The sequence below is a fragment of the Lagopus leucura genome, unplaced genomic scaffold (genome assembly GCF_019238085.1).
Source record: "Lagopus leucura isolate 7727_CA_CO unplaced genomic scaffold, USGS_WTPT01 Super-Scaffold_739, whole genome shotgun sequence".
NCBI classification, from domain to species: Eukaryota; Metazoa; Chordata; class Aves; order Galliformes; family Phasianidae; genus Lagopus; species Lagopus leucura.
The window spans coordinates 7,306,964-7,322,999 of record NW_024962255.1 but is presented as its reverse complement, the minus strand read 5'-3'; the positions used below and the strand labels follow the sequence as shown (position 1 = coordinate 7,322,999).

At 39.9% G+C, this 16,036-nt stretch overlaps 1 protein-coding gene across 4 annotated transcripts in view; it reads left to right on the top strand.

Moving 5' to 3' along the window:
- FAM13C (family with sequence similarity 13 member C) overlaps positions 1–16,036 on the top strand; it is a 45,075-nt gene that overhangs the window by 9,791 nt on the left and 19,248 nt on the right. For all 4 annotated transcript variants that reach the window (XM_042863300.1, XM_042863298.1, XM_042863301.1 and 1 more), the window contains 3 exons: positions 1,828–1,949; positions 8,368–8,431; positions 15,106–15,256. In XM_042863300.1, the coding sequence (XP_042719234.1) occupies positions 1,828–1,949; positions 8,368–8,431; positions 15,106–15,256 (337 nt within the window). The remainder of the gene's footprint in view (positions 1–1,827; positions 1,950–8,367; positions 8,432–15,105; positions 15,257–16,036) is intronic.

Below are 16,036 nucleotides of genomic sequence, written 5' to 3'. Positions count from 1 at the left end.
CACACCGCTGGCTGATGTTCAGCTGAGCATCAATCAATACTGCCAGGTCCATTTCCTCTACATGGTCTTCCAGCCACTCTGCCCCAAGCCTGTAGGGTTGCCTGGGGTTGTTGTGGACAAAGTGCAGAACCTGGCATTTGGTCTTGATTATCTTCATCACACTGGCTTTAGCCCAGCTGTCTTACCTGAGACAGTGCTCTCAATATATGAGTATATGAAATGTATTTTGCTGAAGCAAATTTACGACTTGAATGCAGCTTTGGTTTTGCATCTTAACTGGACTGAATTTCTTTGACACATTGACTTTAATAGCCTAACGTTAAAAAGATTATTAAGATAAGCTTCCATACTACCCACAGTTCTATTTTTATCAGTTTTAATAGCTGTAGTGGTCAACTTTTGAATCCAAGCAGATATAAACATGATATTTATTCCCCTGTAAATGCAGTATGGACATAACCTGTGGCTGGACACACATGGTGTATCTTAGAGGTAGCACATGACTGCTGCCCCTCAAGTACCTTACAGTGTAATGGTGACAGCTGCCTCTTCCTGAAAATAGATTTCAATGTTATCAGTATAGATCTCATAGGCCAAGTAGGAGAAATTAATGTTTTCTAATTCAATAAATATGCTGATAATTTATAAGAGGACTTTGGCTAAATTAAATCGTAATAGTATAGTTAAAATATCATCACAAAGAGGAAGTAAAAGGCCAGTGATTGTTTTTTTAATTAATTTTCACCAGATCTTTTTATGAATTCTTTTAGTCCTCCAACTTCAATTTTGAGAGGCAGTTCCTGAATATTTCTCCTGAGAGAAGAACCCTTAGGAAACTTCCTTACATTATAAAACTTTTAATAAAATTTACAGTTTTTAAAAAGTGTGATTTACTTTTATTGAAGTAGTGTACCTCTAAGCAAACTTCATTCATAATATTCAAAGATGGAACAGACTACAGAAATAATTAAAAAAAAAACAAAAAAACAATGATGGTTTTTGCAGATGTAGAATGACCCCAGCACTCCAAGTTCCCATGCAAGTGGTCCTACCCCATGATCAGACCTTCAAGCTTCTAACTAAGCCTTAAAAATGAAGCAAAATCAGAAATATTTCAACAGAGGAAGTGAATGCTTTTCTTTTGCAAAGCACTCTGTATTTCAGTTTGGAAACAATTAGAATAAAACATTGACTGATAAAAACTAATTAAAAAAAAAAAAAACAAAACTGATTTAATTTTCAAACAACTTCGTTAACTTACCTGTTGGCAATGCAAGGGAGATATTATAACCCATTTTATAGGTAAGGGAATTAAGACATGCTGAATAACTTGTCATACACATGTAATTGGTATTTGGCAATTTAAAGTAAAAATCTTTCTAATTCCTAGTTCTGGCCTCAGTTTGTTGGACTTTTTTGTTTTTTGTATGGCAAGGTGGCTGATGTGGCTTTTTTTCCTCAGACTTTCACTAAGAGGAAGTAATTTCAATTTAAATGCAAATGTATATTTAAAGAAAAAAATATTGACTGCTGTGTGTAGCACCTCTTAGCTCATATTCCTACATCTGTTATCTAATACACAACAAACGGCTTACAATGGCTTCTTGTCTGCTTTGGATACAAGAAGTCTTTTTCTGAGAATGAAAATGCTGCTTTATTTAAAACCTTTTTGTGTTTTCCAGTTGTTTCCAGATTATTTGCAAAAAATAACAATGATCTACAAATCAGAATCCAGTTTCACGGACCTCTTTCTTTCTTAAAGCAAAATATTCAGCTACATTTGATCAGCACTGACAGGACATAGAATATTGTTGTTGTTTCCTTCAGGAGCTGGAGAGTTCATTGCCAGGCCTCCCAGAGCGGCAAGGGAAGGCAGGATCCTCAGCTAATGACTGTGCATGGAATGTGGATTTTAGATGCCAGGAAGCTGTTGTGAGATTTCAGCCAAGGTAAGCTTTGGGATAAGAGAATGCATTTCACTTCTAATTAACTGTAGGAAAGGCTAATTCATTTGCTGTCTGCTGTATAAGATATTCAGACTCCTGTCTCCCATTGGCAGTTGTATTCAGTATTTATATGCCAAGAACTGTTTGGAGAAAATGAAAGGGATGAAGATAAGAATGCAAATTTCATCCACCTTTAAATCCCCTATATTGCAAGCTGCATGAACATCCTTGCTTCAGAAATGTCTGTTCCTCTGTGCCAAGTTTCAAAAATATCTCAACTCTTTTATTTTTACTGTTTTTTCCCAGTGCTGACTTGCCTCACTTTCTCAGAGCTGTTTTCTTGCTGAGAAATGGAAATGTGAAGCAGCATACCTGATTTTGGTATGGGTGTACATTTATGCATAGTTTACATTCCTCTTGTTTCAATGCTGTGAATGTGCCCCCTTCAAAGGGGAGACATTCAGTCCAGGTATTAGTCAACTTTTGACCAGAGGCAACTCAGGAGAACATGAAGTAACTCACATCTGGCAGCTACACGTAGTCAAAATTCTATTCCCAAGCCTCCATAGATAAGCAAAAGGCTAGAAATGGGGCTTCAACTCACCCAGCTGATCCAACTTACCAGTAAAGGCTCTGCTGTTATTAAGAAGCTTAGACTGTGTAAATAAGACTGTGCTCTTCACAATTATCCTTTTTTCGGGCACTGCTTTATGGATTTCACAAGCTCAGCTGCTGTTCAGCCCTGATTTACTGTTTACACAGAGTTTCAAACAGACAAGTTGGAGCTCTGATCTTTATTTCTGCCTGTATGGGAACTGCTGAGTCACAGCCTGAACCTTTGATTGATCACCTGAGGTGAGAAATGATTCAGCCAGAGGAGCACAAGTGAAGGCAATTCACCTGTGCTGCCGGAAGGGGTGGACTACTGCTGAAATGTGTATGATAGCCTTAGTGCTCTGATTGCTTCCACAGCAGCACTATAACAAGGGACTCTGGCTGGAGTCAGCAGTAGCTGTACAATCACAGGGATGCTCATTGGGTCAGGACAGAGGTAGTGAACATACGGAGCTCGTTGCCTCCAAGATCTGTTTCAAGTCAGGGCTAGGTTAGCTGTGACAGTTGTTCTCCAATTATGTTTTAGTGCTTCATGTGAAAGGAGCCAGTTGCCTTCACAACAGCTTTTAGTAGGCAGTATTGTAAGTGATACTAACTTATGTTCTTGGAGGAAATTTTAGCAGCATGTCTGAGCATTTAATTAGCTTTCATGAACAACTACTTTCACCATCCAATGCTTGCATTTGCCACTGAGACACTACAAGTCCTGCTTCTTGGAAAATGTTTCTAATTAGCCCCAGCTTAAGAAACTTGAAGAAACTTGCCTTGTACTTCTCTGATATTCTTAACTTGTGGAAAAAAATCACACCAATTTATTTTAAGGAAGAGAACAGTGAGTTTGGTTATGAATGAGTTAGACCTACATAGCAGCTCTGCTGGTTTTGGATGGGTAATGAAATGTAATGTTAGTTAATTTCAATTGATGACAGAAATGTAATGAAAGAAAAGTGGATTTTAAACATAAAAATCAGAGTAGAGTGTGCATGAATGAAACAGCAACTATGGCAAAGTTCTCCTGTCCACTTCAAAAGTTCAACCTTAGTTTTTTGGATGTGAAACCATTGCTCACTATGCTGTTTACTCCTGTATAATATCAGGGTAGCTCCTTAGGAAGCTCGTTACTTACAAGTGCTATTTCTGTTAAATAGAGGCACCTGGATTTGTTATGCTAAGAGTTGTGAAAATGTAGTGATAGCATCTGAGGTCTGGCCATCTCATACTTTGATTGCAAAGCAAAATGAAGGTGACTTTACTCCCAGATTAGGGACTTTGAGCATGGAGTAAACATGTTAAGTTGTGGTCCTTAGTCTCATGCACACACTGTATTCAATTTAACTGTCTTAGCCATCTTTAGAAAAAACTTTCCACTACCTGGATGGAGTGAAGGACTTTGAATTACATGTGCTGCAGTTATTGCTTTCAAGTCTGAGATTCACTCTGGCTGGTGACTCCTCAGAAGAGCCACCAATAGCTTGCCCCAGTTCTTTACCATTAACAAGCTTTGATAGGGCCTTGTCATTGCGTGCCCTTGTCTCAGGTTGTGTAGATCACTGGCTCCTGTGTTGGAATCACAGAACTGGCTTGTGCAATGAACTGTGAAACACAGCTGCCAAGGTACATCGTGCTTTGTTTTCTGCTTTCCCTGTTCTGGAACATGGCAAAGGTTAAGCATTCAGGCTTGGGCACAACTAGACTTCGACAGAAAGCATCTGCTAGCCTTGCATAACTTGAGTTTCACTGTCTTCTACTCTGATCTTGCTAGGTTAATGGTAAAACTAAAAATCCTTTGTAACACTGCAACTTTGAGGGATCCATAAATCACAAACCAAAAGCTTTCTGCTCTTTTGGAGGAGATGACCACACTGCTGCAGGGGTGCCATGGAGCAGGCTTCTCTATCACATGTGTGGGGAGGACAGGAAAAGAAGGATTTATTTCTGCCTTGTACTAAGAAGAAAGGTTCACTATTTCTAGTGAGATATGTTCCTTCTGCTTTAGTTTGATTTCTTCAGATTGATATATCTCTGCAATGAGTCTCAGTGCAGCTTGAAATCTAAATACCTCTGAATTGTACAGGATTTGTCTTGAAATCTGTTCTAGTCAGGCAAAAATAGGATAATTTTAATTTGTCTCGATGTGGATAAAAAACCACAGAGATACAAATAAAAACTCTGGGGTACAACCAGGGCTTCCCAACGTTTCCTTGCTCCCTTCTACATGGGAGAGCAAACTCTAGCAGTAGTATCAAAGTTCTCAAGGCAAGTAGCTTCTGAGAGCGCAGTTCAGTGGGGACTCACGTAACTTCCATGTTTTTTGCTGAACAGCTACAGCTTTGGGATGTATGGGAAGGAGCAGGGAAGGTGCAGAAGTGCTGATATCCCTGTGCCATAGGACAGAGCCACATGGGTGAGGCAGAGCTGGAGAGGCTATATTCCCATGCAGATAACCAGGCAAGCCAGGAGAGAACCTGGCCAGATCCCTCTGATCTGGCAAAAATTCATCATGACCAGTATGTTTCTGTGTATATTTCTGTATCTGCAAATTAAGATTAGATGATGAAACACTGCTATGCAGGGAAATGACAGATCTCTTCCTATGTTCCTAAAAGCAATTTCTTCAGGAGCCTTGATATTCAAATATTGGTGTTCAAAGTTCCGATTACAGTTCTTATATCATGGAATGGAAAATTCCTGAGTAAGCTCTTCAGCTGTCATATGCCCCTTCCTCCCCCCCTGAGACAAAAGAAAAGAAGAAAAAAAAAGAAAAATAAAGAAAAAGAGTGGATGCAGAGGGGCAAAAATGTCAACACATCACTGTATCCTAAGTAAGGACTATGCCTTGTGAGCACGAAAGGCTCTCATAATGTAAGAAAAGTAGTTGTGGCAGTCAGCCAAAGCCAGCTTTTTCCAAAGTGCAGTAGCTTGAGAGAGAGACTGCTCTACTGAATCTCTGTGTATCTGCTTGCTCCAGCATTCAGAGACAGCCCATAGAGCAGCATAGGATGTGTCCAAACACTTTTAGGCCCTTAAAGGTGTTGTTTCTTACATTGTGAATATGCACTCTGTTAATGCAAAAGCCTCTTGTAGTTCTGCTTTGCTTTTTAAAGATTCGTAGGCAAACTTCTTATGCATTTACTTGCAGCCATGTAGTAAGGTGGTGACTATGTTAGAATTTCATAGTGCTTTTTGCTGTTTGTTGGGAGTCTCAGAACAGATGTTTCTATTTCCCTGACTCTGAGATGTGTTGGTTGTGGGTAACCTGTTGATAGGCTGAATCAATCTCTCTTATGTGGTAGGGAGACTACCTTTTCTGAGCTGTTCACCTGGCAGGTCATCCTCATAGTGGGCAGGGTAAAACTGATGGCAAGACTGAAGGTGGGGAAAGAGTGTTGGCCCAGGATAGACCAGAAGTGATTCTGGAAAAGATCCATTCCATAGCATGGGATGTGGTTTGATTTCAAGGAATTATCACTGGTAATATCACTAATGTGATACTTGGCCCAAGACACCATGTGCATGTGGCACTGTAGTGCATAAATAAATAGGTCTCCTGAGAACAATGGTAGTAAAACTCAGGGTTAGACTGATTTAAATGACTGGATTCCTGTACCTGATCCGAGAGAACTGGGAGGAGCGTAAAGGGTGGAGATTTGCAGATTAGAGAATATAATGCTCCTTCCTGCTTTTAATCTGGGAAATGAAAATGAAATTTGCTTGGCTTATGTTTAAATATTTTTCCTAGTTTTTAAATCTATGTAGTTTTATTTGAATTTTATGTGAGTTTAGAAGTAATATCTGTATCATGCATAATTCAGCAATTCACTTGTTCTGGTCTGTTTTTCAAACAGCTCACTGCTCATGCAAATTCATCTGCCCTTGAAGTCTGTTAGGAGCTCTGGTATGATAATTAACTTTTTAAATTTTTTTAATGTCCACAAGCTTCAAATGTACACGTTATTGGATTCAATCTTTGCATCTGTGCAATAGCAGAATTCTGCCAAAGCCAGAGTTGCCAGACTCCATGAAGAGTGTGAGATAGGGCTTTCTCTATTTCAGTAAGGATGGTATCGCATATATATGAATAGCAGCTGTAGAGAGAAATGTATTTTCATTATTTTACGCAATGTCAGTAATATGTAATATGAATCACCTACAGTTATTCATGTTGAGGTTTAAAACAATTTTAGTGCTCTCAGCACAGATGGGAAATTAGGACTTTGTTACTGCTGCTTTTGAAGTTAATGGATATTTTGTGATTGTTTTTTTTTTTTTTTTAATGAGCGTAGGATCCAACCCTTAGTTATTAAATCGTAAGCCCTTGTTGCCTGACAACACTCAGATAAACTGCATTTGCCTAGTGGGGCATTTGGTCTTAGTGGAAACAAAAAAAAGGCACACCCCAGAACTCTGTAGAGTAGGACCAGCTCAGCATATTTACTGCTAGTGTAAATCATTTTCAGACAAAAATGGTTATTTGCTTCAGAGATTTCAGAAAATGTCTGGCATCTCCAAAATCCCACGAATGCAAAACTGGAAACATCTCCCTCTAGTATTTCAGTGAAATAGAATAGGAAAACGCAATGCGTCTGCACCCCTAAAAGTAGGTGAGAACATCAGCCTGAATGAGAGAGGGGGGAGCTGTGCAGTTTTTAGTCTCTGAAGTGCAAGATTCATGAGTGACGTAGCTGTGAGCATAGCATCAAGCAGAATATCCTACAGTGCCTGTGAGAACTGCTTCTTTTGTTAAGGAAGTTATGTATTACTCTGAAAAGAGTTATTCAAATGGGTACCAGAAGAGCACAAAGCTGACGTGTCCTTTTATTCTTTGCCTTGTGTCTAGCACTAGTTCAATGTAATAAATCACTTTTTAAGTATATTTTTTGTAGCCTTGCAGGTTGTTCCTTACATGTTACTAAACCAAACTGTAAATAACATTTCACTCTTTCCAAATAAATTGGTTTAGATCTCTCCATAGTGTTTTCATAGTGTTTTAAAACTTCATAGTGTTTTAAAACTCTTCTGCTGTCTCATATTTTCATTTCTGCTGTGTAAAAGCTAGAGCTGATGGGCACCAACCTTTTAGGCTATGGCTGCATCTGCCTGGATGTGGCACAGTCCTCATGCTAGCAGCAGTCAGTGGGAAGAGGTTTTCCCCTTGCTGGTCCAGGACCTTCCTTTTCTATTTCCACATGGAGAAGCAGCGGAGAAGCTGAGGGAAAACAAAGCTGTGGATGCCACTGGGGGCTGCTAAATGACATTTAGTACAAAACATAGAAATCTCTCTTGCTCAAAGGATTTCCATCTACTTGTGAGAGTCCCACAGCTCTGTGTGAAATTTGCAAAAGATAATTTTAAGCAGAAAGCTGAAGGTTGAGAGCCTGAAATGCCATCAAGTTTAAATATGGAAAGGCTTATTCTTTATGGCTCTGATAGAGGAAAATCCTTGTTCTTAAAGCATGTGAGACAAATAGTGCTTAGTTCTAAACATTTGAACTCTTTTTGGCTTTGACTGTCATGACACCAAGAACCGCTGGTGCTGCTGATGGACTCTGTGTAACACAGTGAACTTACACTCTAACAACATAGTTTCCAGGTTCTCATTCACAGTTTAAATATAGGTTTTGCAGAATTCTGTAAAACCACTGGTATTTTTTTTTGCATGAGGTATAAAATATAGAAGTTTCATAGAAATGTTATTTTTCCAATATCTTATAACTTGTAATTTATGTACAAATGTGATGAAGAGTCTAGAACATTTGTTACATAAACAAGAAATCTACTGATAGAAAAGTCTTGTTTTGTTTTGTAGAATTGATCAAAACACATGTGTTTCACAAAATGAAGCAACCGAGCAACTATGCAGCTCAAATGAGGTAAGTGTGACCAGAAATGGAAATATGATGTTAAAATTTTGAATCAAATGATCAATTTTTTTTTCTCAGCACCTGGGATAATACAATCACTTGAGAATTCTAGATTATCTTTTTAATGAATCATTTCAGCCATGTTCTTGAGGACAGGTCCAAAATGAGATGTGAGACTGCTGTAATGGTTTAAAAGTCAGACTTTTACACTAAGTAAACTGCGCTACATCTTATTTGTGACCAGAAAAGAATTAAACATTCAATATTAACTAAGCGAAATGCCAAAATCTTGCAAGAAGATTTGATTTTTTTTCCTCATATTGCAGCTTAAATCAGTTATGTTTCCTTTAAAAATAAGGACGTCTCAAAGGTTGCTACATCCTACATAAATAAACCATGAACAGCACAATGTACTCTGAAGAGTGCTTTTGTCAGAGAGTAGGAGGGGAGGGTTGGAGTGAAGAGAGGAAGCATGGAAAGCCAAATAACACCTGTGATGCTTGAAACAAGAGCTGTTTTCACAGTGCAGGAGCACTCCATGAGTAGAACACAAAGAAGCTGCTTCTGAGACCCAGTCAAACAGTAGATAAGCCTGGGATAGGCTGTCACAGTCAAGGCAGCATAGTGGAGGCCAAAAGCAAGTTGTGCAGTTACTCAAAGTAGGGAACATTATAAAGCATTTTCACAAGCCAGGGTATCTGTATACTAGCAGATGTAAGCTTAATTCTGCAAAAGCAGTGATGTGCTGGGATGTAAACAAGGACCAGATGATATTTTAAAGTGTAGCCTAAGAAGACAACATAAGCAGATGGGAGCAGATGTGCTGGGGAAGAACTGGGTGTAAAAGAAAGTCTATTCCTGTCAAAGCATTGAATACCAGCTTTGTTTCTGTAATGTGCCTGAATTTCATTAGGAGAAAACTGCCCTGTGTCCTTTAAAGGAATTCAGATAAAAAATGCTATAATTATTTCCTCTGCATTCATGTCATTGCTGTGCAGCTCACTGTTGAAAATCCCACTAATAACTAGGAAGGCCCTTTCTGTGACAAGCATAAGGGAGAATTCTCAGCCCTGGTCTAGTTAAGGTGCTGGGAGAAACCACTGTTATCGTTTCTTCTGAGAAGTTCCACTGCAAATATCACCAGTTTCCGTAGCTAGAATCATAGAAAATCCGAGTTGGGACCCACAGAGATCATCAAGTCCACTCTTGTCTTCACACAAGATTTAAATATCAAGATTTTAAATTCGTGCAAAGCATCCCTCCAAGGTAAATATTATAGTAAATAAAAAACAGTTAAAATAAACCCTAAAAATAGTAAATAAAAATATTAAAACAGATAACTAGTTCAAAAATTAAAATGAGTTGCAAATCATTTGTGTGGAATGAGCCACAGCCACACTGTGGTGCTAACTTTCTTTGCAAAATCTTAGATTGTTGTATATCTCAGGTCTCCTGCAAGCCTAAATGGAGAGGCATTATTACAAAATTCCCTTCTTGGATTAGAGAAAGTGCTGTCTCTCCTCACTAGTCACCAGTGACATCATACAGACCCAGGGCATATCTTGTTCTATCTTACTGTTGCTTGTTTGTTGCCCATGAGGGAAGTTTTGAATGGAAAATGTCATTAGCCTCAAGACACAAGTATTGCCCTAGCAGATACCAAGGATTTATTTATATTTACATAAAATACGCCTATCTTGTTTTAACCTGAACCCTCAGATCAAAAGGCAAGGGAGATGCTTTTGTATGTCACTGTTCTGGTGCTGCTTTTAATTTCCTCACTGTGAAGAAATTGAAAGGACTGATATTTACTCTGTTTCTTTTCTGTATGAATCACTCCAAAGGCCATTAAATACTGAAAGCTTGGCTTGTTCTACCTCTCCACCCCAGCCGATGCCATAAATCCAGTAAATCCATCAGCAAACTGGATATAATCAAACAGCTGCCTTCCAGTCTTGAGGCAGGGGCATGCCCGGGGCAGGGTGCAACTATCCTCAGCAGTCAGAAACGTGCATGGCTGGGCAGCTGTATTTGCACGGAAAGTACCAAGCATAGGCTTTGCTTCTCCCTGAGACCTGGACAGGATCTATGTGAGTGGTAAACACATTCTTCTTCCCTTTCCTCAGTTCCTAAACATTCTGTGCTTTTTCCTTCCCCAGGGATCAAAGGAAGCTGATTATAGTAATGCATTTTCAGGGGAAGAAGTGTTTCTAACAGCAATGGCTCTCAATCAAGCCACCATATCCATCTGCTCTGTGCTGTGGGCTGATCGTGCACAGCCCTTGGTGCAAAAAGGGAGATTTGTGAGGTGTTATTAGGCTCATTGCCTCCTGCTGGGCTGCAGCCACTGGACATGCTGACCCACTGCACGTGGCTTTGATGCTGCCCAGCCTCATGCAGGGACCTCCAGCTGGGATCACAGTTACTGATAACGTCAACTGAAAAAAATACATGAGCTATTTCAGAGGTCTTCCATTCCTTGTCAGAGCATTTTGGTAATAGAAAGGGAATACTTGTTCATTCACTGTCATGTTCTCCAGGTGATAAAGCAGTGCAAGTGTAGATGTGAGGTACATATCTTTAGATGTAAGGAGTTATCTGACATCTATATAACTCTTTGCCCCAAGGCCTCAACTCTTGGTTTTCAAAAATCCCTTGGAAAGAGAGATGGTTGGGAGGGGTGTCAGACTACAATCTGACTTGTTTGTTAAGATGGTTTCTTTACTGCAGGTTGAACTTCTGCTGTCAACAGCTGTCCTCTTGTACTCTTTTTTTTTTTTTTCCCCAGCAGGCAGGAGCGTGATACCTTCATGACTGCTCTCTTAAAGCAGTAGCAGGAGTTATAAGTAGGAAAGAAATGCCACACTGCACATTCTTCTGTTTTCCTTGGACTTGTTTAAAGTTCTTTCTCTCTTTCTCTTTAGAATGGCGAGGCCGGACTCTTTTCAGTGGTGAGTGGAGACAGGACAAGGGGAAACTGACATAAGCTGCAGCATAGGAAGTTCCGCACAAACATGCGCAAGAACTTCTTTACAGTGAGGTGACGGAGCACTGGAACAGGCTGCCCAGGGAGGTGGTGGAGTCTCCTTCTCTGGAGACGTTCAAGACCTGCCTGGATGCCTACCTGTGCTACCTGGTGTAGGGAACCTGCTTTGGCAGGGGGGTTGGACTCGATGATCTCAGGAGGTCCCTTCCAACCCCTACAATTCTGTGATTCTGTGATCTGTGATTCTTTATTTTTTCCATTATATTTGATTTGCAAAAATGCAGGATTTCATTTCTTCTTCTGCTAGTGAAACTGGTATAGGTCAAGTTGTCAGTTACTCCAAGAGGACAATAATGATGGCTATTCTAATTGCTTCTTTTTCAAACTTACCAAGTACTGCACTTAAGAGGCAGTTGTATGTATATTTTTTCCAAATAAACATAAGGATCCATTTTAAATATTAATGCCCTCTTATTTACATTCACATGAAATAGAATTATTATGTGACACTAGTGTTAAGCACCAGAATAACATTGGAATGAGCATAAAATCAGAAGAATTTGAACTGAATTAATTAGCCGCTCTAATATGCAATAACAGATTACTTCAGTGATACTGGTCTTTCACGGGAGAATTTACCAAAAGTTATGATAGTACCTTCCATGAACTAACACTTCCCTCTTTCTTTGTATGTTGTAGCTGCTCATATTTGCTTCTAATGTGGTCTGTAACACTTCTAAAACAGTCAGGAGCAGAAATGGCCAAGCTGGGCTCCAAAGGCAGGCTCTGGAACATGAGAAGTCTCTAAATAGGATGCACGTGGGCTGGTTTATCCTGCATACTGGGTGTGTTGCTGAATGTGTGCTGTGCAGGACTTTTACTTTCCTCCTTTCTCACCTGAGTTCTGCCAGCAGTTGTCCTGACCCCTGCAAGCTCGAGGATGGGTACATGACCTGCTGCCCCCTTGCAGAACAGCCTCTTGTCCTGTGTGGGCTGCAGGTGTAGATGCGGGGGCACATTGCTCTGGTTACAGGGGAACAGGGCCCAGGATGGTGGAATCTACCCAGCAGCTCTGGCTGTGCTTGTGCTTTGGGCAGCTCCCAGAGAGGCAGGGCATGCAGCAGGGGTGTCCCTGCCATTTTAGTAGGACACTCTTGTTGCCTGTGAGCCTGCGACATGAGGTAGCTTTCTGCTTGGCCTCTGCTTAAAACTGTCTCTTTGTGTGTGTTCCCACAAATGTTCAGTGGCTTTTCCTGTATGGTGTGCTTTGTCAATACCATAGTGCTCAGCTGTGTTTTAAGAGTGAAATGAGGTTGATGGCATACTCCAGATTCATCATTGCCCTGGTAACATCAAAATGGTATAAGTTACTCATTTTCTTCCTACATCAAATCTCTGTCAAGAGCACATTCAAGAAATCACAGAAGGTATTTCTATTATTATTACATGATGATGATGATGATGATGATTATTATTATTAGTATTTGGCAGTGGCTGGAAGTTTGCTGTCCACCCACTTTCCACAACTGGGCGAAAAATATCTCAGAAAGTAACAGAATGCAAACTAGCTAGTGAATTACAGTGCTGAAATTGTTGAAATTGGAATTGTTCAACAAGTACTGCATAATAAGAAACAAATGAATATATTTTCTTGATCTGGGATTTTTTTTATTCAAATTCAAAAGTCCATGAAGGTTAGAATTTTTTGTCAGTGGTTCATCTATGTTCTTACCAGGAGACTTAGAGACTGCTTTGAAAACTCTGGAAGGGTGCTTGCCATAGACAGACATTGCAATAAGATCTGTGGTGGGATCAAGACAAGGGGAATGGTTTCAAACCAAAGGAAGAGAGATTTAGATTAGATGTGAGGGGGGAAGTTTTTTACTGAGAGTGGTGAGGTGAAGGAACAGGCTGCCCAGAGAGGTTGTGGATGCCCCACCCCTGGAGGTGTTCAAGGCTGGGTTGGATGGGGCCTGGGCAATCTGATCTAGTATGTGATCTAGTGGCTGGCAATCCTGCCTGGGGCAGGGGGTTGGAGGTTGATAATCGTTGAGGTCCATTCTAACTCAAACCATTCTATGATCAGAGTCCTCCCTGGCCTGTAAATCAAATAGTAACTATTAAACACTGTCCATGTTTTGTGATTCCACAACCACAGTATTTAGCTGAGGTGAAAGGTGGTAGAAAATGAGAATCATAGAATCATAGAATAACAATGTTGGAAACGACATATAAAATCTAGTCCAACCATCTTCTCATTACCATTCTACCACAAGCACTAAACCATATCTCGCAGCTCCTCATCCAGACACCTCATGAACACTGCCAGGGATGGTGACTCCACGACTTCTCCGGGCAGGCCATTCCAGTGCCTGACCACGCTCTGAGAGAAAGTTTTTCTTCACGTCTAAAATGAGGCCATGTCTACTGTCAAGGAAAAAAAAAACCAGGGCTGAAAGTCTTTCCCGCTGTTCCCTGTCAAGTTCACTTGCTTTTTTTTTTTTTTAGCCAAAAATACTGCCACCCTTGAGCTTATAAAAGAGCTCTATCAAAATTAGACAGTAATGTGCAGATTAATGTGCAGATGTATTAAGATACTCTAACAAATAAATTCATTATTTCATTAAATGAATCAATACATTACTTTCAGATCTTTGACACAGTAGGGAAAGTACCATTTTAGGATATAAACTCCAGGAATTTCTTTGTATTGTAACTCAGATTTCTTCCAGAAAATGCTCTTTGTAAATATGTTCTTGTGAACGATTTAACATTTTATGTATATTCTGAGTGCATCAGCTGTATGATTATTAAAACATCTGTATGTGTTTTTGTTTTATGCTGCAAGTTCTATTTCCCTTGAGAATGGGAAGCTGAATAATTTGGTATCAGTAGTGACTCACTTCATCCAGCTGAATGGTGATTAGAGCTTTTACAGCATTTGCATCATAGCAAGATGTTTGTATCAGATTGTACAGCTGAGTATTGCATGCAGCATTGAAGATTAAAATGAGAAATGGACCAAACATGACAATGTAGCTGGGAATGATGTTATAGGTAACTAGCTTTGTCCCCATCGATTTGTCTGCAGTAAGTGACAATGATTTGTTAATTTTGCCTTTGCAACAGATAGGAAATGATCTGGTTGCCTTGCAGAAGCAGCAGCCACCTACATAAAAGCAATGTTTACATAAGGAAGTATCTCTAAAAAAGCCAGTTAAATAATATCTCTTCCAAGAATCCCATGAGGCAGCGTGTTCTCAGTAACTCTTTGTTCACTGCTGTGTACTGCACAATAGGCTGAAGAGGGAGACTTTTTTTTCATGAATGGTAAATGGGGAGGGACATAATGTCATCAGATCGTGATGTCAGCCCAATGAATGAAATACTTACTTAGTGTACTGCTTTAGGACCAAGAAAAAACGGACACCATCTCAGTTTGGCTTCCTAGAATAAATCGTCTTTTGCTGACGATGTCATCTTTCCCACGTGTCATGAATAATCCATTTAAATTGGGACTTAAATAACCAGAAGTGAAGAAACTCGTGGAATAGTGCATGTTTATTCTTTTGTACATCCTCAGAGCTGCTAGTGGAACACCCCTTTGCAGGCGCTCCTAATGGGCTCAGTGAGTTGAAGAGCTATCGCTGTATTTTGTTGCGCTCCATCTAGCCAAATGTTCTGCTTTTGTCTGCAGAATTCTTTGTTGAAGCTACAAGCCCTCGAAACGGATCTGTGCTCTGCGTTTCTGCCAACCCAGGAGGAAACTCCCCAGCTGCCAGCACCCAAGGATCCAGCCCCTTCATCAGTCCAAACCAGTGTGCAAGCTGATGGGGCCAGTAGTGGAGGTAAGGGATCGTGTCATGATGTGCTCTCATTTGCAATTATAAAGCAGCCTTGTGACTTGCAGTCTGATCTCAGATTTGCAGTCCTCTGGGAAACCGTGCCGAGCTGAAGCAAAGCACCGTTTCCTGATGCAAATGCTAATGTAAAAAGGGGTGACACTTGTTAAAAGAGCAGAAATTAATGGCTATAGCCTTCTGTCCTTCTGCGAGGGAATCTGACTTTTCAAGTAGATTTTAAGAATCCTGATTCTTTTTAGTTTGTCTGTTATTTATTCAAATGAATTTATGCTTTTTGTTTCCTGTGCCTGTATGGTGTGAGATCATCTGCCATATCATGTAATTCTATTTTTGTCGTTCTTTTTGTCAGACCACTATCACTTCATTTCTCCTATTATTGATTTTAGTTTAATGCATCAGCAGAGAGATAGTGAAGGTGAGTTTTACAGCATGTGCATTTAAATCATTAATGATTCTCTATTATTACTCATCTGGGCAAATCGTGGTGTGCTACCTCTCTCTCTTTCCTCAGTATGGAAACCAGTCCTTGCAAATAAATAGCCCTAAGGCTCTGCACTATTTTTGTCAGTTCATAGCTTCTAGTCACAGGGTTGATAGTCGTGATGCTCAGGAGAGGAATCACGGTTTGTGAAAAATAGGTCAAAGGCAATATGACTAATCCATCTCACAGACAAGTGACATGAATACACAAACACTTAAACTGTTGACCATATATGGTTCAAATTAAAGCAGATAGGTAAGTAATTGCTGTGCAGTTGACATTTT